At 46.6% G+C, this 24695-nt stretch overlaps 1 protein-coding gene across 7 annotated transcripts in view; it reads right to left on the bottom strand.

Annotated features, from left to right (window-relative positions):
- The window catches only part of LOC116946980 (rho guanine nucleotide exchange factor 5-like), a 69562-nt gene that overhangs the window by 30086 nt on the left and 14781 nt on the right, over positions 1-24695 (bottom strand). For 5 of the 7 annotated variants that reach the window (XM_032962294.2, XM_032962290.2, XM_032962291.2 and 2 more), the window contains 8 exons: positions 8907-9123; positions 8197-8556; positions 5761-5874; positions 4086-4214; positions 2523-2645; positions 1969-2088; positions 1476-1494; positions 1306-1349 (listed from right to left, as the gene is read on the bottom strand). In XM_032962294.2, the coding sequence (XP_032818185.2) occupies positions 1306-1349; positions 1476-1494; positions 1969-2088; positions 2523-2645; positions 4086-4214; positions 5761-5874; positions 8197-8556; positions 8907-9111 (1114 nt within the window). In that variant the 5' untranslated portion in view covers positions 9112-9123. Of the gene's footprint in view, positions 1-1305; positions 1350-1475; positions 1495-1968; positions 2089-2522; positions 2646-4085; positions 4215-5760; positions 5875-8196; positions 8557-8906; positions 9124-10766; positions 10901-24695 lie in introns of those variants that run through there. The other 2 variants (XM_032962288.2, XM_032962289.2) reach the window with 2 other exon arrangements.

Here is a 24695-nt window from a genome sequence, read left to right as displayed (position 1 = left end):
AAACAGATTAAGTTTGTTGATATGTTACAGGGACGGCGGGTCTCGTTTATCCAGTCACCAAGATTATTTTACAAGGGCAATTTACAAGGGAGATCCGTGGTACGTGAGCACAGCGGCAAACAAAAGAAAAACATAAACATCGGTATTGCAGAGGACGAGTACAGGGTCCTTAAGCAATAATCCACAAGTAAAAAAGGAGGCATTTGTTGGCCGTAAACGACCATCAAATACAGTCGATGTTTAGTGGGGGGTTTTTTTGTTAGGCGTGACAGCTGTATTTGGCATCCAGGAAGCTGTGTTTGTAAAGATAACAGGGGTTTGTAACGTGGAGCACTCATCTAATGCCCACAGAGATGTCACAGCCTTTGAAGAGCACTCCAGTGACGCTGAAAGTCAAATGAGAGTTGTAACTGTCATTAATGAAGCTATCAGAGACGCCGGAATGCCCAGCTTAGGGTAAATGGTTACAAGTTACATTTTTACTTGTTTTCTTTAAGATATAACTAAACATTCGCAAAATACTGGAAATCCAAGTTGACAAAAGTTTACGTTTGTCACCAAACCGTACAAATTAACCTGGTACAAGAAGGAGAACAAATATCTGAAATATTTTAAAGCTTCCGTACGATGTAAACAAATAACTTGCATACTGTGGTTTTCACACCTGATGATGATTGCTTGTGTTGCAGTCGAAACGTCGTGAGAATTTTATTGTTTTATATTTGTATTTTTTTTGTTTCCCTTCTACGTGGTGACTTTACCGAAAGAACCGAGAATATGAATCCCTGCAGTCACGAAAGCTTTAAATCAAAATATAACTTACACACTCTTTGGATCTTTCGGTAAAGTCACGAAAGCTTCAAATCAAGAATTAACTTACATTTGTTGGCGTGGATTGTGGCACGAGAGTCCATGCGAGGCATAGCAATAGGAGACATTATTTAAACTATTTAGAAGAGTGGCAAAGAAGAGAAAATAGAGGGCCCAATGGACACAATCAAAAGTTGCACTGTGCCATGAACCCAGCAACCTTAGATGGATTCCCGGCCAGTGCTAACATCGGTTGACGAGTGATCTCATCGTTCCTGGGCCAACCCCATTCCGCCACCAAACCCGCACTTACCGATTTGGTGAAGTATGGTCAGTCGACCACCCCCCGCCCCCCCCCCCCGCCACGAGTGAGACAAGAGTGGGGAGGCATTCATTAAGCAGCGACTTGACCAACAGCTCTAATTCATTATGGTTATTTGTTAAAAGTAATGATGACATTCCATACGGTTTAGGAGCAACAGCTCTCAAACGAACCTGTTTGAAGATAATTCTTCTTTCCTCTCGTTGGAGTTGGGCTCCTGGAGAGAGGTGGATGGATGATTTATTAGAGACCACAGCGCAACTTTAAAGTGTCACGGAGCACAGCGAATTACGTGAATATGCAAGGCCAATACACCTGTTACATGGTCTGAAGTTTCCTTTACCTGGATCTCCTTGGTGAGCCTGGAAATGAGAAGAAGAAAAATTGCCTTGAATGGATGTCCAACCCGTAGCAAAGTGAGCAGTCATTTCAAATATTATGATCATTATCCTCGGTGTTACATTTTTATTTTTATTTAAAACATCCTATCAGAACGATTCTTAACACAGTCACAATCAGGATTATGCAATTTAACACGTTTCACCCGTCAGGTAAGAGTGACGTTTGGGGTTTTCGTGAGGACAGAAGTTAAGAAATGCTAATTAGGTGTACCTAAGCTGAACTTAAGATGAAACATATCACTGGGGGGTTGTGCTGACTAAGTAACAATATGAATAAGCAGACAATCTGCCTGCTCCTTATTAAGGCTGTGTGACCAATGGGATGTGTAAAAAATAATAATTAGGGTTTTTTTTTTTTTACGTGGAAAGATGGATATGTTAAAATAAAATAGCGATTAAAAATTAACGTGATGGCTCATTCCAATACAGACATACCTGGTTTGTATTGCTTCTGTGGCAGGGCAGGGCACTCGAGAGTGGAGGACACCTGAAAATGTGAAGCTTCATCTGTCCATATCTCAGTCGAGTCGCTGGGCATGATGTCGTAATACCACTCTACAAAACGACAGGGCAACGGATATGTCAAAAGATATACAAAACACCCAATTAGTAAACACATAAATGAACACCCTAAAACCTTTTTGTCATACCTCCGCTGGATGAATACCTCCCTATGCCTTATCGGTCATAGGGACAAATCCTTGTGCATTTTGATTCAACACGACTGGCACGAAATAATAAGGAAAAGCAAACAATTAAAAGTTCTCAAAGTTAACGGAGTGTTCGCAATGCTTAGCACAGTTGGAATGGGCCTGGTAACAGACAATTAATTGGGCCCTCCCCCCCCACCATCACAATTTATTCACCCTCCTCTTTGTAGCCTGGCACCTGGGGCCGCTCCGCCCTGTGGGGCCCTTGCAGTTGCAGATCCTGCACACCCGATCGCTCCGCCATTGACCGCGAGCCGTTCGAATGACGCGAGGGCCTACCAGACTGGCTTTTTCTATCCGAATCCTGAAGGCCCGGTAGGGAAAGTCTCCTGCCGTCACTCGGTGGGATCTGTAAGGAGGGCTCCTTGCTCTTGGCAGGCGTGGGCACGGGTGGATTGGTTCCTGCCGACGTGTGGACACAGCAGAGTGCGCGACAGACTCGATGACATGAATTGAGCTTTCGTGACTGCAGGAATTATTCTTTGGTTTTTTTTTCCGGTAAAGTCACGTAGGAATAATAAAATAACATCATAGTGTACGACGCTTCGATTGCAACACAAGCAATCATCATCAGGTACAGAAGAGCTCATACCTCCCCGAAGAAAAAAAAAACAAAGAATAATTCCTGCAGTCACGAAAGCTCCAAATTCAAGTTTCAACCACCTCTTCGGGGAGGTATGGAGCTCTTCTGTACCTGATGATGATTGCTTGTGTGGCAATCGAAACGTCGTACACTATTATGTTATTTTATTATTTCTACGCGACTTTACCGAAAAAAAACAAAGAAGAAGACTCGATAACATTGGATTTCAAAATCAAACATTCTAAAAATAGAGTTGCCAATCTGACACCTGGCCTCCCCAGTAATATCTCGCCACGGTGACGAGATGTTAACTACCTCGCCTGATATACAGGGGGTCGTGGGTTCGATCCCGACCCTGATGCCTGCTGTATATTTGGAGACTGAGTGTTCTCCCCTTGGTCGCGTTGATTTTTCTCCGGGTCCTCTGTTTATTCTCTCCACATTTATAAACGTCACGCATTTCGAGTATTTGGATGCTATGAATTTCCACGTGATAAGCCACTTCGTTGAGCTATCATTTATGATAGCCAGGTCGCTTCTGAAAAAGAGCTGTATAGCTCAGTGGGCCCTGCCTGGTAAAATAAAAAGTTGAAATAAATACTAAGTTTGGTCCCACCACACACAGTCTCGTTGAGATGCCCAGAGTGGCTTGCAGAGGCTTTAGTGTACACGTGCTATGGGTAAGGCTACGAGGGCATTGGTATTTCATTGTGGGTGCTTGGCTTTATGGTGTGGCCAAATGCAAACATTTCCCATTAACAGGATAGTGTCTTGGCGTCTCGCAGCTCGTGCGAATGTTAAAAATGTGGGGAGTGGTCGTGGTGAAATAACAAAAAATAGTTTCAATAGATCATCCCTCTTTTTGACGCAGCAGTCCTGCGAATCCAAATGTCTTCCTGGGACATTCACCATTTCCCGTTCCAAGACGTCTGTTGTCCTGTTCACCGCTGAATCTCGCATATTTTTTAGTTCTCTTACACACCCAGTCCGGCAAAAGTCCGCCTTACAGTTAGCTGGTAGGAGGCTGAACGTACTTACAGCCTACAAAAACACAGGCGTGTCGTCTAAACGTTTCCCGTTCCACAAATTGCACGTGCACATTTGTGCAAAAGGCGAATAATAATTTCATTTTATCTAGCGTCATTCACGCAATTGCATTCCGCAACGCTGCAATGCACAAATGGATGAAAAATTAAACAATTTAAGAACTCGGATGCAAGCGTTGACACCGAATGTGTTGGACGATGCGAGGGGCCCACCAGATTGGCTCATTTCCTGTGGGAATTGAAGGCCTGGCAGGGAAAGCCTCCTCGCGTCGCCTGGTGGGAACTTTAACGAGGGCTCGCCGCCTCTCTTGGGAGAAATAGGCACGGGCAGCTTTGCTCCTGCTGACGTCAGGACACAGGGAAGAGTGTGGCAGACTTGACTTGACTCACGGTAACATTGGCTGTCAAAAAGAAACACATCCTGCTAGCGCATTAAGCGTAAATAAATATTGGCAAGGGTCAATAAAACGTGTTTTTTACGACATTACAGCAGGCCCAGCGATAACAAGGCTACCTTGGGATGGTATAAAAACAAATATCTCCCTATACATCCTTGACAGACCGTTGGGGTAAGTGCTGTTAGCGAGCACCTATGAAGGCCAGCATAGTACACAGGAGGGTGTGAGTGGCCAGCACCACGCCCGACCGCCTTTGTCTCCCCATGTTTACACACCGCACCAGGTACTCATTTGAGGCAGTCTACTTAGGAGAGGCCCAGGAATGGTTCAGATAATCATCACTGGTGATGGCCGTGAGCGGGAATCGAAATCGGGTCGCCTGGTTCGTAGCACAGCGCGCTAACTGCTACACTACCGCTCCACACACACAAAAGTCAAAGATCCCCCATATAGCCTTAGCAGACTGTAGGGGCAAGTGCTGTTAGCGAGCACCTATGAAGGCCGGAACGGTACAAGAGGGGGTGGGTGGCCAGCACCACGCCCGACCGCCTTTGTCTCCCCAGTGGCGACGTTTACACACTGCACCAGGTACTAATTTGAGGCTGAGTCGACCTAAGGGAGGCCCAAGACCGGTTCAGATAATCGTCACTGGTGGTGTTGGCCGTGAGCGGGAATCGAACCAGAGTCGCCGGGTTCATAGTGCAGCGCGCTAACCGCTACACTATCGCTCCCACTACCGCTCTACACACACAACCGCTACACACACACACAGCATCACATGCACATTTGCATACACCAACTATGGTTGCCATGTGTCCTGGTTTTCCCAGGACAGTCCTCTTGTCACGGTAGCTGCTGTAAATCTTCACGGGACATTGCAAGCCACGGTTTTGTTCAGCTGCCAAATATTCACCACTCAAGACAATACATTTTACAAAGACATTCTTGAAGGCCGACAGGTTTCACTCCAGGTTCGAGCTTAAAGTTCTACATGACTTTAGGTCTCGTGATAAACACGTATAAATATACAATCCCTCCATAAGTTAACAAAGAAACGTATTCACGATCGAGTATGCCGCTAGAGACGAGGCTACGAACAGAACACGCTACATGCCATCAGAAGATGGGTACATGCATATATCCAGACAGGTGATGCTGAATTTGGCAAGTACCCTCTCTAAAACCAATGTTCCACTGAGACCACCATCCCGACAAAGGGGATGAAACAAGAACCGCTTTGCTTTGTGGGGTGACTACGGTAGTGTGCAGGCACTGCAACTGCACAGGGCCTCACAGGATGGAGCGGCCCAGGTGCCATAGAAATGTGTAATTTCCGCAACTAGCTTAAGACTACGGAACAGACCGTACACCGTTCAATAGCACAGAGCGCGGAGATTATGTAGGAAGACTGCACACGGCTGCCCTATGCTCAGGGTCACGATGTTTTGTGCGGTGGTAGTGATTATTGGTCAGTAGGCCAGACAACCCACCTTTTTTGGGTGGCAACGCAGGGCAACGGACAAGCATTCTAGGAACCTCCTGCGTAGGAAGCTCTGGTGGGTTGTGCTGATCATCCTCGCTGAAGTCACTGGCAAGCTCAAGCTCTGTAGGGAAATACAAATGCACAGAGCTGCGGCACTATCCACATACACACAGCTGCGGGGCTAGCTACACACACACACAGCTGTGACACAAGCTACACACACACTCACAGCTGTGACACAAGCAACACACACTCACAGCTGTGACACAAGCTACACACACTCACAGCTGTGACACAAGCTACACACACTCACAGCTGTGACACAAGCTACACTCACAGCTGTGACACAAGCTACACACACACTCACAGCTGTGACACAAGCTACACTCACAGCTGTGACACAAGCTACACTCACAGCTGTGACACAAGCTACACTCACAGCTGTGACACAAGCTACACACACTCACAGCTCTGACAGAAGCTACACACACAGCTGTGGCACAAGATACACACACTCACAGCTCTGACACAAGCTACACACACAGCTGTGACACAAGCTACACACACAGCTGTGACACAAGCTACACACACTCACAGCTGTGACACAAGCTACACACACACACAGCTGTGGCACAAGCTACACTCATAGCTGTGACACAAGCTACACACACACACACACAGCTGTGACACAAGCTACACACACTCACAGCTGTGACACAAGCTACACACACACACACAGCTGTGGCACAAGCTACACTCACAGCTGTGACACAAGCTACACACACACAGCTGTGGCACAAGCTACACACACAGCTGTGACACAAGCTACACACACAGCTGTGACACAAGCTACACACACAGCTGTGACACAAGCTACACACACAGCTGTGACACAAGCTACACACACAGCTGTGACACAAGCTACACACACAGCTGTGACACAAGCTACACACAATCACAGCTGTGACACAAGCTACACACACAGCTGTGACACAAGCTACACACACAGCTGTGACACAAGCTACACACACTCACAGCTGTGACACAAGCTACACTCACAGCTGTGACACAAGCCACACACACTCACAGCTGTGACACAAGCTACACACACTCACAGCTGTGACACAAGCTACACACACACAGCTGTGACACAAGCTACACACACAGCTGTGACACAAGCTACACACACAGCTGTGACACAAGCTACACACACACACACAGCTGTGGCACAAGCTACACACAGTCACAGCTGTGGCACAAGCTACACACACAGCTGTGACACAAGCTACACACACAGCTGTGACACAAGCTACACACAGTCACAGCTGTGACACAAGCAACACACACACACAGCTGCGACACAAGCTACACACACAGCTGTGACACAAGCTACACACACTCACAGCTGTGACACAAGGTACACACACTCACAGGTGTGGCACAAGCTACACACACAGCTGCGACACAAGCTACACACACACACAGCTGCGGCACAAGCTACACACACACACAGCTGCGACACAAGCTACACACACAGCTGTGACACAAGCTACACACACTCACAGCTGTGGCACAAGCTACACACACTCACAGCTGTGACACAAGCTACACACACACACAGCTGTGACACAAGCTACACACACACACACACAGCTGTGACACAAGCTACACACACAGCTGTGACACAAGCTACACACACTCACAGCTGTGACACAAGCTACACACGCTCACAGCTGTGACACAAGCTACACACACTCACAGCTGTGGCACAAGCTACACACACTCACAGCTGCGGCACAAGCTACACACACAGCTGTGACACAAGCTACACATACAGCTGTGACACAAGCTACACACACAGCTGTGACACAATCTACACACACACAGCTGTGGCACAAGCTACACACACACACAGCTGTGACACAAGCTACACACACACAGCTGTGACACAAGCTACACACACACACAGCTGTGACACTATCTACACACACTCACAGCTGTGACACAAGCTACACACACTCACAGCTGTGACACAAGCTACACACACAGCTGTGACACAAGCTACACACACAGCTGTGACACAAGCTACACACACAGCTGTGACACAAGCTACACACACAGCTGTGACACAAGCTACACTCACAGCTGTGACACAAGCTACACACATACACAGCTGTGGCACAAGCTACACACACAGCTGTGGCACTAGCTACACACACTCACAGCTGCGGCACAAGCTACACACACGCACAGCTGCGGGGCTAGCTACACACACTCGGAGCTGCGGCGTGGAAATATAAATTAAACCCGCCACCGTCCGACACATCCAATTAGTAAGGTCGCAATTTTCAGTTCATTCATCGCGTTCAAGCAACCGATCGACGCGGCTCCACCTATCCAACCGACTTGATTGACAGACTGTCCCAGATGTGACGGAACGCACCCTCGCCGCTGTCGCGGTCACCGTCGGGCGTGGCGGTTCGAACGTCCTCGTAGTCGTCGCTCTCCCCTCCGTCGGCATCCTCGCACGTCTGCCCCCGTCCCACCGTCTCGAGGTCACGACCCTGGGCCGCGTTGCCGTTGGACGGGACTCCGTCCCTCCCGCCGGCTGGCGGCGTCGGCGGCGTCGGCGGCGTCGGCGGCGGGGAAAGCGCCCGAGGGTGGAGATCGGCGTGGAGGTGCTGGCGAGCTCGCGGCGAGTCGACGGGGGCGTCCGCCACGTCTTCCGCGGCGGGCTCTGTCCGCGTGCTCTGCTCCGGTTCCGGCGGGTTGATCTGAGACTTGCGCCGGATCTGGCCTTGTCCTGAGTTTTAAATGGTCCGTATCAAAGGCACACCACACACACACGAACATCGATTTGTTCATAATAAGCCATTACTTTTTAAGGAAAGAAATCCGGCTGAGTCTGAAGACAAGTGCACGAGGGATCTGCAATGAGATGTTATGGAAATTCCATCTTACAAAAATGGAAATAATTTATTTGTCCCAAAAAAGTATAATTGAGTGTATATTATTTATTTATTTTAGGTGGAATCCCCCATTAAGATATTCGACCAATTCCTTGTTATCATCATTTTTGTTTCTAATGTATATTGAGGAAAGCATCAATGAGTGAGGAGGAAAATTAAGAAGAGGAAGAGAATCGGGTCTTACTATTCCTGCGGATTTGACTCATATGGGGCTTGGGTTTGATGCTCGGTTTCCTCCGAGCGGGGCTGGGCACCGGTTGTTGTTGTTGTTGCTGCTGCTGTTGTTCATTTCTCCCCGGGAAATTAGTCTCGACGCTGTTCATCGCCTCGAAGTGAGCCCTCAGCTTCCTCACAGCCATGTCGTTGGACTCCAGGATGCTTCCACTCATCCCGGAGAACTCCTAAAACAACAACGACAGCAACAAGTGCAAATCACTTACAATTAGTCATCGTCATCAGCAGCAGCAGTTTCATCATTTTGTATTTACAGACTTGGGAAAATATCTTCCGATAAGGTCTCTGTGAATTAGGGCACCGCGATGTTAACTACCTCGCCTGGTATACAAGAGGTCGTGAGTTTTATCCTGACCCCACCGCCAAGCTGTATATTTGGAGTTTGCATGTTCTTCATGTAGTCGCGTGGATTTTTCTCCGAGTCCTCTGGTTTTTTTTTCCCCCTCCACATTTAAGAACATGTATTTGATTGCTAGAAATTTCCACATAAGCCACTTTCGTTGATCTATCATTTGTGGCCAGGTCACTTCTGAAAAAGAGCTACATCGAGCTCACTGGGCCTCAAATGGTAAAATAAGATATGGAGTAGTTTAAAATTGCCGTGGAGAGAGTTTAACTGCATGCCTAACTTCTGATTGATGTTGTAGAATTAAGTGCATTAAAAATGTGTTTAGTTTGTTGTCCCTCCCCTACACCTCCAATGAGCACGATTGGCTACGTACGGTAAGAAAGAAGTTCACAGTCTGCGGCTCATCACTGTTTGGCCAGTTGAGCAGGAGACTCAAGCCAGAAACGTTCTGTAAAGCTTAAAAATCATACACATGGCACCTTCATGATAGCCTTCGTCCCGTAAGATCGGCACAACAACCGAATGCAACGATTGTTACTTACGTCGCTATTTAAAAGACACTTTGTCAGACAGGATACTGTCGACTTAACGCAGAGAGAAAAGAAGCCAACTTGAACGTGTTGAGTTGATGATGAAGAACAGGCACCCGGTAGAAATGGACGCATACGGTATTGTGAAGTAGGAAGAGTGAACATGACGTACAACTTACAAAGATTTTTCGATTTAAAGCTTTCGTGACTGCAAGGATTCATCTTCTTTGGTTCTTTCGGTAAGGTCACGTAGAATGAGAATAAAATAATAAAATAACACAATAAAATTCTCACGACGTTTCGGCCACAACGCAAGCAGCCGTCTTCAGGTGAAAGGTACAGACCTGTCGGGACGACAGAGCTTCAATCTCTGTGACCTTACCGAAAGAACCAAAGAAGAACTTAGAGTCAAATTGCATTCCTACAGTGTGACAATAAATTGTCATCATTCGCCATCATGATCAACCCACTGCTGGATGCAGAGCTCCCCAAAAGCGTCACATGGAATGGCATTTCACTCGATCTTTATTCATACAGCGCACTTAACACCTAAGGGAAATCTACATCAAATAAAAATGCATGCAGTATTAACAACCAACAAATAAAAAAATATGGACCACAAGCCATTTGGTTTATAAAAAAGGCAAAATAGCCACGATTAAATGTGTTTTTTTAATCGCCAGGATAGACAATGATGCATTTCAGTTGGAGAAACTGCCATGGCCAGTTCAGTGGTTGCTTAAGAAGCTCCCCTCAAACATTTTCCATTCACGATTGCAAACTAAACATTACATTTGTGAGATTTACTCTGACGGTGCTGGCAACGGTGTCAAACAAAATGCATTTCCTCTATGACAGTTCATTCGTGGGTGTCCAAGCATAACTTGTGTAATATCCCTTTATATATATAAAAAAATAAAACTTTACTTACCGTGTGTGGCCGTCCAAGTCGAAACATGAAGAGAACTCTGTCGTTTTAACGGCACAGCACGGCTTAAATACCCCATCACGCAGAGGGGGGGGGGGGCCCATTGCTTTCCTGACTCGTAAACGCGGAAAGCAATCACAACGAACCGCCGCTTCTCTTTCCTTTGTTGTCCTTCGCCCCCCACTCTGGTTGGTTACGAAAGAAGTTCAACATACGTAGACGCCCCTCACTGCCCCCTGTGTCGCCTTAACAAACCGGGGAAAGTGCTGCTAGCGGAGCACCTATGAAGGCCGGCACGGTGGCACACGACAGGGTGGTCGTGTGGCCAGCACCACGCCCGGCCGCCTTGGTCTCTCTCGCGGCGATGTTTACACACCGCGCTGGGCACCCGTTTGAGGCCGAGTGGACCTAGAGGAGGCCTGAGACCAGTTCAGACAATCGCCGCTTGTGTTGGCCGCGAGCGGGGAGCGAACTCGGGTCGTCGGGTTCGTAGCGCAGCTCGCCGAGCGCTGCGCTTACCGTTCAACGTGCATACACAATGAGCATTCGAAACGTGCTCAAGCAGTTCAACAGCAAGAGAAATACTACTCGCAGAAGACTGGCGGATGTGAGAGTATCAGCGTTTCAAACTCAAGTTGCTTCATAGATGTGGCTGTGATAAATACTCGTAAGGGCAGCACGAACCGTGCGTCTGTGCGGATCGTGCGCAGGGCTCCTGGTTACCGACTGCGTTTGTGTCATTTTTTTCTCATTCCTTGATTTTTTTGTTCGGAAAACAATGGAGGCGTGCTTTATTTGGGTTTTTTTGTTGTCGTTTTCGTCCGATTTCCTTTTCCTGTGACATTCGAAGCACGCGTCCGCACTCGCCGTTTGCATCACGAGCTACGTAAATGTGATCGCAACCAAGATCGGTACTCTAGAACATTCTGAACCATCGCAGGACGCCCACGGTATAGAGCGCCTTAGCAGTTTATTGGGCCCTTCCCTGCTGCGATAAACAAAATCGAAATCTAATTTCAGCGAGAAGATTCCAGAAAGCTATTCGAGGAATTATTTTGGAAAAGGTGCATCCCTCTCGACTTCGTTTGCCCTCGTGAGTTTTTTTTACATTTTCAATGAAAACCACCAATCCCATTCATGTAAACCTGCTCATAGGTAGTACAGGCTCCATACCCGTCAACCCACCACGGTGTTACCCCGCATTCCTGTACAGGGAAATTGAGTTTTCATGTCCATAACGGCGTGCGCGGCCGTTTCAATACGGCCAAAAACAATAATAGTTCGTCTATTTGTGTTGTGCATCTCCCTTGCGATTGTACTTTGTAGGATGAACGTTGAGATTTATAAGGGCACGGGGTGACCAATGAGGTCTGAATTGGTCCGTGATAAGGTAGGCAACGGGTTTGACGGGTATGCAGTAAGAGGTGCGATGGCGAATATCTAAAACGACGTAAATCGAAGGTAGCTAACAGGGCAGGAGGAATAGGTGGTGGTGGAGGCGGCAAAGGCCGAGGAGGCGACGGGTCTGAGAGAGGACGATGGGCAAAGCTGCCAGCGTCGCGAGCGTGGGTTGGAGGCGACGCAGGTCGGGGTGGGACGTCATCAATACAAGTGACCACGTGCTTGCTGCGAAACGACGTCGCGACAAGGGGGAGAGACGTCAACCGTGAGCAGGGGAACCAAATCGATTGGTTTTTGAGGTGTGGTCCAGGTGCACAGAAAAGCGAATGAACCGGTCGCGGTTCGATCTTGACTTAAAGCTTTCGTGACTGCAGGAATGGGTGCAGCCCGCAAGGTCATAAGATCGGAGAGCGGCCTCAACGAGAAGGGTGCGGAGGTGGCCATGTTAATATTAACACCAAATTTTAAACCTTTAAACCAGTCCTGCCTCAGAAGCTTTCCCCCTCTTTTTTTCCTCCCGATGACGATGATGATGATGATCGCATTTTGTGTTGTGATCGAAACGTCGTTAGTTTTTATTTATTTTATTTTCATTAATTTGAAACTATCTACATGACTTTACCGAAAGACCCACAGATAACCGTTATGGTTCAATCGGCTATGGTTCAATCGGTTCACAATTGGTTTCGATTAACCGTTTGCAGGAACCGATTTTAAATCGGTTTAAATATGCTCTATTTTGCAAAATAAAGACGCCCCCCCCCGCTTCCAACCCGTGCAGCAGACATTCCAGCGTAGGCTTATAAGGGAGAGGCATTTTCTCCGGCTATTTTTTTCCCAGCATTGCTTAGCAAATATGCCGCGTGTCTTCCGCGTGTCTTGCAACACAGAGCAACGGCGCTTGCTCGAATCGCTTCAAGCACGCGACGTCTCTCTGCGCCTGCGGCAAGCTTGGAAGAAGTGGTGAGACGGAGATACACAGAGGGAGATGCACAGAGGGAGATGAACAGAGGGAGATGCACAGAGGGAGATGAACAGAGGGAGATGCACAGAGAAAGAGAGATGCACAGAGGGAGATGCACAGAGAGAGATGCACAGAGGGAGATGCACAGAGAGAGATGCACAGAGGGAGATGCACAGAGGGAGATGCACAGAGGGAGATGCACAGAGAGAGATGCACAGAGAGAGATGTACAGAGAGAGATGCACAGAGGGAGATGCACAGAGAGAGATGCACAGAGAAAGAGAGATGCACAGAGGGAGATGCACAGAGAGAGATGCACAGAGAAAGAGAGATGCACAGAGGGAGATGCACAGAGGGAGATGCACAGAGAGAGATGAACAGAGAAAGAGAGATGCACATTGGGAGATGCACAGAGAGAGATGCACAGAGAGATGCACAGAGGGAGATGCACAGGGGGAGATGCACAGAGGGAGATGCACAGAGAGATGCACAGAGAGATGCACAGAGAGAGATGCACAGAGAGAGATGCACAGAGAGAGATGCACAGAGGGAGATGCACAGAGGGAGATGCACAGAGAGAGATGCACAGAGGGAGATGCACAGAGAGAGATGCACAGAGGGAGATGCACAGAGGGAGATGCACAGAGGGAGATGCACAGAGGGAGATGCACAGAGAGAGAGATGCACAGAGAGAGATGCACAGGGGGAGATGCACAGAGGGAGATGCACAGAGGGAGATGCAGTGGCGAAGGGAAACTGGCACGCCTGTTTAAGGCTATACGGGGGATCTTTGTCTTTGTACGTTTGTGTATGTGGCGGAGTGTTTGTGTGACCCTCTGACCCCCATCCCTTGTGCTGCCTGCTGCCTGTGTTGACACCCGTGTAGACCCGTGTGGCTCTGTGTAAAGGAAACCGTTGCCGAGTGACTGCTGGACAACGGTAGAGGTGCGTCCTGGAGCCCCATGGGAGATCACAGCTTTCGGTAATAGTTTTTAACCGTACAAGCCGCCATCACAATATTTATTCCGTTAGTTCGTTTCTCAATCCGCGTGTCCTGGTGAGGGTCGCGATGCGGCCCTCAATATTTAAAACCAGTCTTTTGCTCCAGATGTAGGTTCAGTTCAATTACCTGTAGCATCGGGTACAATAATACAGGATTATGAGAGATAGTTGTAGCTTGTACTTCAGTGGTAGTGCCTCATGCCGATTATCTCTGCTCCAAGGCAGCTTAGCAGCGTTATCGGAAAACATCAAGAAGCCACGGTCTATCCACTGCTGGATGAAGGCCTCGACGTCGACTACATCCAACATGGTTCTGCGAAGCAACGATCCATCTCACTAAACTAAACTATTTTTTATTTCACCAGGTATGGCCCACTTCTCCATCCACTGCATCGTATTCTCTCCTTTGCCTGCTACTCCTGCCATCAGTCTTACCCATTGGGCAACTTCCCTTCACACGATGGTGTCCTACTCAATCGCGCCGAACATTCCCAACCCTCCCTGCAGGCAATGTTCACGGTGAACATGCACGGACCCTTTTTGTCAGTCCACTACAGGACGAAGGCCTTCCCCCTCCTCGTCGCGCAACTCCTGGGGGGTTTATTTGGCTGCAACTTCCATGAAGTTGCTGAGCAGAAATACGAGGTCAGGTTCTCCATAATAGACGTTTTTGTTTCGGGTTAGATCACGTAAAAATAAACGTGTCGTTAAACTTCGCCACCACCCGACACAGCCAATTAGTAAGGTTTGGCACGTGAACAAAAAGTGACAATTCGTTACTAGTTCAGCGCACCCGGTGTGTTGGAGAGTGAACCCACAACATTTACAATTCGAGTACAACGTTTCGCCGGTAATTACAACCAGCCTCATCAGGCAACAGCCAGATTTGTGGAAAAGGATCCTCCCCATTGCGGTTAGCCAGTTTAACACGGAGGCTTTCACGACCAATATTATCCAGCCACGGCGAGTATCAGCGTGGCGTGACATCTAAACTGACCATGAGCTTCCCCGCCTCCCCACCTCCCCCACCATTCCACGATCGTAAAAAGGGGGGGGGGGAGATGTCAATCATGCGTATGATTGACATAATGAAACTAACTATTTTCATTTTACCAGGTAAGGCCCACCGAGCTGTATAGTTATTTTTTAGAAGCCACCTGGCCACAGACGTGGAATGAAACATTGACTGCACAGCGCATTGTGAGCACGGTTGTAGGTTCCTGCAAACCAAAATCGCAACCATTGAACAACTTACAACTCCGAGTGTGGACAAAACCCCATTGTGAGATTTCAGCGTCGAACACTCCACCTGGTCATCACCTTTCCACAATGCAAAACAAAAAGTATTGCCATCCTGTATGTTGGAAGAATGAGTTTCACAAGCGCACGCACAAACAAATGTACAAAGGACAAAGACAAGGATCCCCCCCCATATAGCCTTAACATGCTGTTGGGGCAAGTGCTGTTATGGAGCACCTATTAAGGGCGGCATAGCACACGAGGGGGTGGGTGGCCAGCAACACGCCCGGCCGCCGTCGTCTTCCCCAGTGGCGATGTTCACACACTGCACCAGGTACTCATTTGAGGCCGAGTCGAAGTAGGGGAGGCCCAGGACCGGTTCAGGTAATCGTCACCGGTGTTGGCCGTGAGTGCACGTACACACCCACACGCACGCGCACGCTCCACAGATACACAAACACTTGTGCAGCCCCGGTCAAACACACCCACACAAGTATTTCACGGCAGTGCTACAGCCACCGAAGAATAAACCCCACTTCAGTGTGGGTCGAGAATGCGACAGAAATTCTCAACATTTTTAAAAACATTCCATCGCTAACGGTTGCTGTCGGCACAACACCCGAGGTGCAACTCCTACTGCCGTGCAAGTTCTATTCCCGTTGTGCCACACGGCTCTCCAATGTGTTGTTGTTCGGCCTTGTGGCGAGAGAGTGGCTCCTGAGGAAACTCTCGTCACGTGGACCGAAACGTCGGACATCGCGCCGAACACCGCACGTTACAACCCGACTTAATAAAAAACACACCGAGCAACCCTCCCTTGCCTCTTGTGGTGGGACGCGAGAGACAACGGGTCCCTGTGAGTTAGCCATCTTTGGTCTCAGTCAGTTCTCCTACCATGTGTTTTCATAACGATAGTTGGACATAACGCGATGAATATTGAGTGAACAGAACTACGTCGCGCGAGTAGGAATAAGCGGTTGTACGGCTGTCTCGGTGTCGTCGCACACAAAGGCTGGATGCTCCTCGATGCTACCCACACGCCTCAGTCTTTGTTCAGCCTGCATACGCATCGCAGACTGTGCTTTACCCTATATCATATATTACTTATCGTAACGCGATTTTTACACAGCAAAACTACCGCGTTTTAGGAGACCGGACTGTATTATATTGTGTGAATGGTGTGCTGTGCATTTGTGGGAATACGATTTCTCACTGCAACGTACGCATGTTGAACTTCTTTCGCATCGTACGTAGCCAACCGTGCTAATCGGAGGTGTGCGCCGATAGCGCTAAAAAAGGAGGAATTTAATTTCAGCCGGGGAAGGCAGTCAAAAATGCCCCAGAATTTCCCCTTATTATTTGCATCACCACGCATAATGTTGGCAAATGCGAGATGGTGGATTTCCCCCCCTATTATTTGTATTTCCAAGTGAAAATGAATCAATATCGCTGCAAATAATGAGGGGAAAACCCACCATCTTGCCCTCACCATCATGCACTCTGAAAACACATGGAAGGCAAGCCGTCATTTGATCATCATCATCATCATCATGCGTGAATTGGTAGAATGTAATTTATTCAAAGCGAAATCTGCACTTTTTTCAGGAGGGGGCCTTCATTGGGGGTGTTGGGCCAGTTCCTGTTACGAGCTATAAACTATAGCTTGTGCTTTACACGAGCAATGTGCCGTAGTACATACGACCAAATCGCCCAGCATGCGTCACATCTTGTCAGACCTCGGAAGCCAAGCAACTCGGAGCCTAAATATTAATTCTGAGAAGCAACTGGGGGGGGCCTCCGGCATGCGCAAACGCAACTGAATCGTCAATAGCATCGCCTTAATGATGAAAAAAACATCAAATCCGATGTTTCAGGCAATGGCCCTTCTTTCGAAGCCCATAACGGACACGTCATAACCGGGCTGTGAGGCCACGTGGTTGGCAGCTGGGGAAAGTGCAGCAAATCCTATTGTTGTGCTGTACTATGCACCAACATTTAAGCTTCCCGCCTTCGCAATCCGCACCAACCAGCAATGATGAAGTATGGTTAAATAATCCCCATGATGCACGCGGTGTTGGGGGAGTCCCTCGTCCAGCAGTGAATTCACAAATGTATTCCCGACGCTCGGCCATCGATATTTCATGCCCACGCACAGACACTCACATTTTCTCAAGAATTTGAATGTTATCTTTAACCATCGTATCTTGATGAATGCACGAGTTATGCTATGCAAAAGGCAAACATTTCGAAATCTTTTTTTTAATGGCCAATGGGGGTTGAGTGACCGTGAGCACTGCCAGTATGTCACACGCTGTACAGCAAACGACTTTCGTGAAAGCAAATAAGTAAAATGGTAAAACTATTAATAACGTGCAAATAATTTTCACGAAAAGTCAAGGCGACAACATTTTCCAGTCGTGATTCAGCAGGCGCAGAGCCCTGCTCACAGGGTTCCTCATGCGATCGATGAAACGAATGAAAGGCCTGCAACTGTCCCTTCAAAGTGATGGTGGGATTTGATGCTCCTGCTCGTTGCGTGTGGAAGCAATTCCAAACTAAAACTAAACTTTTAATTTTACCAGGTGAGGCTCACAAAATCTATGTATAGCTCTTTTTCAGAAGCGACCCAGCACAACGAAGTGGCTTTTCCCGTGGAAATTTATAGCAGCCAAATAACTCTAAACGCATGTTTCTAAAATGTGGAGGGAAAAAACCTGGCCACGGGGAAAGAGACACGCAAATTCCAAATATGCAGGCATGAAGGGTCGGGATCGAACCCACGACCACAATACGACTGGAGCAGCCATAGAGAAAGGGCACTCTGCCAGGACAGTCTTGGGTCCCCGAGGGGACAGCGAGCGAGTCGAGCGATGAGGTCATTAGTGCCCTGGGGTAGAGGCAGGGGGACATAGGGCTCTGATTTACGGGGGATGGCCAGGTAAAGTGAAAGGCCATGGTTTGGAGCACGATCACAAAGAACGGCGGATCGTGAAACTGAATCCGTACACCGATAGGGAGCCAGTGTAGGTCATTTGTGGCGTGGCGGATTGTTTTGTACAACCTTGGCCAATGCCCAAGATGGCGCGTGACAGATTGTTTTGTAGTTTATATTTCACTTTTTTGTTTGGGCCGATCCCAGCACGAGAGTGGAGTTACAGTGGTCGAGGCAACGACTGATAACCCTGCAAGCCGCGGTGTCTGCCATGGCTGGAGTCGGGAATGGACGCATGTGCCAGAAGGCCCTGAAGATTGTTGTTGTTGTTACACGGCTTGATTAAGTGGAGTGACGTGATCATTCCATTGCTAAAGTGGGATCGACTGTGACACCATCAATTTTGAGGTGGTGGTAACACATAGTAAATAATAATTAGCTCAATGTTACAATTTTTTCGATAAGATTAAAAAGACGAACTTATACATATATATGCACACGCATCGTATATTTAAATGTATATGATTAATACAAATCAGGCAATGGCTCTTCATGGTTTTATGTGCTATGAAGAAGGGCCATTGCCATAAGTGTCACGACTATATATATTATTTTAAGGCAGTGTTCGACAAGTGTGTTGGATTTTATGTTGTTAAGTGTGCACCACTGCCAACACAGCATCACCAAATAATGTTCAATGGCAAAAATAGTGAAAGTAATATACAGCAATTCGGTTGCAAACCTATGCCTTGTTAAACTGTACGTAGTTTGAGTGCTGCACATGCACAGCCCTTTATCCATCCACTGCCGGATGCGGGAACACGCATGCCCTGCGGCCATGGTGGCGATTTGACCATGCGGCGCCACGCACTGCTCAACTTGGGTTGGAGAGGACGGGGAGCACAGACGTGGACGCATGGAAGTACGCTACAACGACGTGTTTTGCTGCACTGCCAACTGACGGCCACCACGTGACGGCTGCACAACCTGTGCCCAATGTAATCCCGATTGTAATCCCAATTATATTCACAATTGTAATCCCAATGACTCAAATGGGACTATACATCACAATCACCGCTCCCCACTGGAGGGGAAGATGACAGCCTCCACAAGGTGACAGCCTCCACAAGGCCCACGTTGGTGAGATGTGTATGGCCTTGCCTGGTATACAGGAGGTCATGGGTACGATCCCAACCCTGATGCCTGTATATTGAGTTTGCACGTTCTCCGTGTTTGCGTGGATTTTTTCTGGGGTCTCCGGTTTTTCCTTCCATATAAAAAAACGTGCGTTTAGAGTATTGGGATGCTGTAAATTTCCACATGATAAGCCACTTCGTTGTGGTTATCATTTGTGGCGAGTTCGCTTCTGAACAAGTGCTATATTGCTCAGTAGGCCTTACATGGTAAAATAAAAAGTTTAGTCATTTTTTCTTTCGTTTTAAGTGAGAATTCACGATGACATCGACCCGGCAACAGAACATCTTTCAACGATGTCCCGGTCCCCAAAGCGACAACTCAATTGTCCCCTGCTGGCAGACCTATCCCTTAGGTCACTCTTATAAATGAACCTCTCCTGATCTCATGAGTTCTCAGCTGATTAAACAAAGTAAACTTGAACTTTATACAAGCCAACACTACCTGGCCCAACCCTGCTTTGTTTATGAGATCTGTTGAGAATGAGGCAAATTCTGGGCGATGTGGTTGTCAGCTAACACACATACACATTCCCGAAGCACTCCACGTGGGATACGTCTCAGCAAAGGTTTATTATCAACAGACACTGGGTAAGAAGTGTTATAACAAATTCAGAAAATCACATTCTGTTACAATGAATCAACACTTCTACGTTTGAAAGATGAAAATATGAGATCTACAACCTAGAGTCAGGGCTTGAATTTTGATTTGAAGCTTTCGTGACTGCAGGGATTCATATTCTTGGTTCTTTCGGCAAAGTCACCACGTAGAAGGGGAACAATAAAATAATAAAAATATAAAACAATAAAATTCTCACGACGTTTCGACTGCAACACAAGCAATCATCATCAGGTGTGAAAACGTCGTGAGATTTTTATTGTTTTATATTTTTATTATTTTATTGTTCCCCTTTTACGTGACTTTACCGAAAGAACCAATAATATAGTCAGGGCTTGGTTATGTTTCAACTATAAAACACACCTGTACAAAGGTAAAGCAAGAATAAAATGCAACTTCACGAGCAAAATAACTCAGCAGGCTGCATTTTAACTTGGCCAGTCAGCACAAATATTACGGCGCTTAAGATGTAAACGGACATGAATGGCTGACTATTAAACGTGACTAACAAAGTCCACATGTAACGTCAAGCGTTAATAAACAAGATTCTGCCACATCACAGCAGGTGCAGCTCTACCAACACTACCTAGGATGGTCGACACAAGCTCCCAACTACAACAGCCGCCAATTGTCCCGGGGGTGGGGGGCCCATGACTGGTTCAGATGTTCGTCCCCAATATTAACCGTGAGCGTGAATCTAACTCGTGTCGCTGGATTCGTAGCGCAGAACGCCAACCCACTACACTACCGTTCCGCATACGTGGACACAGACACACACACAGTTTATTATGTTTGTATGTATGTAGACCTTCTTTAGCACCATACGTAGCCAACCGTGCTATATCGGAGGTAGAAGGGATGCTCCCTTTTAGCCAGATGTGGGGCTATTTTACACGAGAAATCTGTGCTGTAAGAGAAATCTGTGCTGTAAGAGAAATCTGTGCTGTAAGAGAAATCTGTGCTGTGCGAGTACAGCAGCAACAAGAACAAAAGACAAACCATACATTCTGTATTACAGAGAACAGGTGCATGGTCCTTAAGGAATATTGCACATCGAACAAAGACGGCCCACTGCATCGCACGCTTTCAGATGCACTTCTGCGGCCGTCTGGAATGCTCTTCCTTCCCGAAATTAGGAACCCACTTTTGCAGGAGGAATGACACACAAAGATTGAAAACTTTTCTCTTTAGAACTGCTTTTTTGTGTTGAATTTGTTCTCATTTCCCCTAATCTCCGATTAATATGGTTGGCTACATACGGTGCGAAAGAAGTTCAAAATACAGTACATACATACAACAACGAAGATGTTTTTTGATCGCCTTTAGCGATGTTAACACTCGTGCCAAATCACACAAGGGAAATAGCGGTGCTAGGCAAACTGGCTAAAACTTGAACGCGGCTTTATCTAGGCAAACATCACCCAAACATGACCGTCTGGAGGATATGTCAAGACAGCACATGGAACCGTTGGGGACCAACATACCAACCATGGCCTAGATTTGTGTGTTTGTTTACTGGATAGGCACCCCATCTGCACCAACCTGCAAATGACCAGTGTGGTAAAGTATGGTCAAACATGACTGATGCAGTCAGTCACGGCGGAATCACTTTTGCAGAATTTATGGCCGATGTTGGAATTCCACAAAAAAATCCTGATAAACTACATTTTCTTCAGTTTCATTTCAGTTTTATTTATTTTGGTATAGCCCTGTGAGCCATTCGGCTCTTGAATCGGGTGCAACCGCAACAAACAAAAACATGAACAAGAAAACATCTTAAATCGGGCCCTCCCCCCCCTCATTACAAAAATAATATTTCCCCAATAAGACGAGTTCACCGAAAGGTTGAGATCTTCCATTTCTCTCAGTGATGCTACAAAAAGACGTATTTATTCTTATCATTACGAAGCTTTGTTTACCCAGCAAAGCCCTATCCCCATGTCTCAAGACTTTTTCAGGAGGGTACCTGCCGGGTTTTCACAGCAGAGGGCAATGTTGCCGTCTGTAATCCCAATTTATTAATGTGCAGGCATTTTATCCTTTGCATGGGGAAGTTTGGCCAATGTCATTTACATAATATGTTTATTTGTCTCTTGGAAGAAACCCATATAAAACGGGGAAAAATACAAAAAGGTGCCACATGTTTAAGGAAAATTTCAATTTACTTGACACACAAGGAAAACCCCAGATAGGTATTGAACCTACACTTTTGTTGCTGCGAGGCACAAGTGGTACCACTGTGCCACCCCGAACTGCTCAACGCTGAAGCAAGATAAACCGCATTCTACATTGTAATGGCCAAATGCTTTACCTGTCACAGACTTTTCACGAGATCCCTACAGTTAAACTGTCAATCAAAGAATCTGGGTTTTTTTTCTTCCTCATAAATGTAAAACAGTACCGGTAATTTATTTAAAAGGCAAAACTATCAGGCTCGTTTGTCCAGTTTGTATGAAATGAAATATTTTGCGTTGCCCACAAACGATAAGACAGCAATCCCAGTCGGATGATTCCAGAACGCCGTTTCGCCAGCAATACAAATCGCCTTATTTTGTCACGACAATTTAGAAACCTGTTCGTACCAATTCTAGGAATATAGGCAATAGGATAGCATTGTTACAGATACCCCGTACTACGTACTCTATAGTGCTGTGTTTGTATTGTGCTGATAATCCCTACTCCAAGCCAGCCTGGCAGCATTCCATAAAACAGAGTGAAAAAGTCAAGCCTTCACTCACGTCAAGTTACATGTATTGCATTACGAGATGCTGTGTGGTTCGTGCAGGGAAAGGACCCGTTGTTGGCAAACATCGGTGGCAAGTGATAGCCGAACCTGTGTTTGCGACCTGTTACTTTACGATCCTGAACTGACCACCAGTGGCACTGAAGTGTGGTCAGACCAACCCTCATCACCAATATGGCATGGCGAAGCTTTCATCCGGAAGTGGATTAACTAAGGGCTGCAAATAATCATTATGATTACAAGTGTATCGCTGCATGGCTGCAAACGACATAATGCATCTTGAAACTTGAAAGTCAATGCAAGAAAAACGTTGGCTACAAATCAGATGTGTCGTTCAAGTGTGCAGAGCTTACGGTAACCAATGCCACATCACTAAGAGTACAGTAGATGTGTTGCACAATGATGTGGTCTATTATTTTTATTACTATTTTTGAAATCTGGCCCAGATTCAAAATTCACCAATGCGTTTTCCCCCCCCCCTCCCCCAAATGTACTCCACTGGAATATTGATGAACTCACAGAGGCAAAAATATATTAATATATTAACAAAAAAATACTGCATTACAGTTAATTGTCATTAAATAATAATGAAATTGATTGTTGGTAATGTTAGGGAGGCGCTATGTTGGTCTAGCACAGGGGTAAGGCAATCTGCGGATCTTAACACCTTCTGTTTTAGTGCCTGGAATTGGACGAACCTATTCTTATTTTTCATACTTTTATAATGGCAAAAAGGTATCCCATGACATAGCTGCTCACCCTGAAGTATAAATGCGTCGATACGTGCATTGTCTTTGTACTGTTCGTCTTTTGGTGGTGTTCTCTGGTCTGACACTGGTGAGGCTGAGCCATAAAGAAGGCCGTCTCTGGTGTAGGCCAATCAGTTTCAAATGCAATGCATCATATTATTCATAATAAAGGTTTTTTTGGGTTAGATCACGTTATTTATAAATGTTGTCGTAACCCTCCACCACCCGAAACGGCCAATCAGCAAAAAAGTGTCACGTTGACAAAAGACAAATAGTTCACTACTTTTAGCCCACCGGTGTGTTGAAGAGTGAATCCACAACATTCACAGTTTGAATACGACGTTTCGCTGGTAATTACATCCAGCATCATCGGGAAATTCACCAGAGCATGTTCGTTTTGCGTGTTTACCACAAATACGTGTGGTTAATGCAGACTGGATTCCTTACAAAAGGCATCTAATTTGGTGTTTGAATATCTTAACACCTGTTTTATTGCCAGAAAGGTTATTTATTAAGGACCCACCTGCCTCGTATTCGCATTGTTTGAAATCGACTATTTTTGTTTATCGAATTCGGAAAAAAATTCCCTTCTTGCTATTCTGGTCTTGCAACAAGCCAATTAACAAAAGACAGTGTCGACATTAATAAAAAAAATCGATAGTAATAATGGCCAAGTGTCACAAGTTATGTTTATGTACATAAACCATCTACAGAATGTGTATTGGAAGAGCAGTTGGGGCCAACAAGATAATGTGACCAAAACTATTTACAGCCTGCAACATCGGAAGATGTTTTCTTGAGAATAGATTGGTGAAATAAAAAAAGCATAAATAAAATATTAGCCGGGGCTCAGATATGCTGATCATCATAGGAGTGGAAATTAACGACAGGAAATCATGCATGTCAACAAACCCCTTATCAGTGCCTACTTTATTTCAGACCATTTCAGACCTTATTGGTCACCTCGTGCCCTTATGAATCTCAACGTTCAACCTACAAAGTCCCATAACAAGGGAGAAACACAAACGGACAATTTTTGTTCTGCTCGTATTGAAACGGCTGTACACCGTGTGGATCTGAAAACTCAATTT

Source organism: Petromyzon marinus, chromosome 28 (genome assembly GCF_048934315.1).
Source record: "Petromyzon marinus isolate PM22_M1 ecotype Great Lakes invasive population chromosome 28, UKy_Petmar_22M1.pri1.0, whole genome shotgun sequence".
Lineage (NCBI taxonomy): Eukaryota > Metazoa > Chordata > Hyperoartia > Petromyzontiformes > Petromyzontidae > Petromyzon > Petromyzon marinus.
The sequence above is the reverse complement of the archived record's forward strand: the minus strand, read 5'-3'. Positions and strand labels throughout refer to the sequence as shown.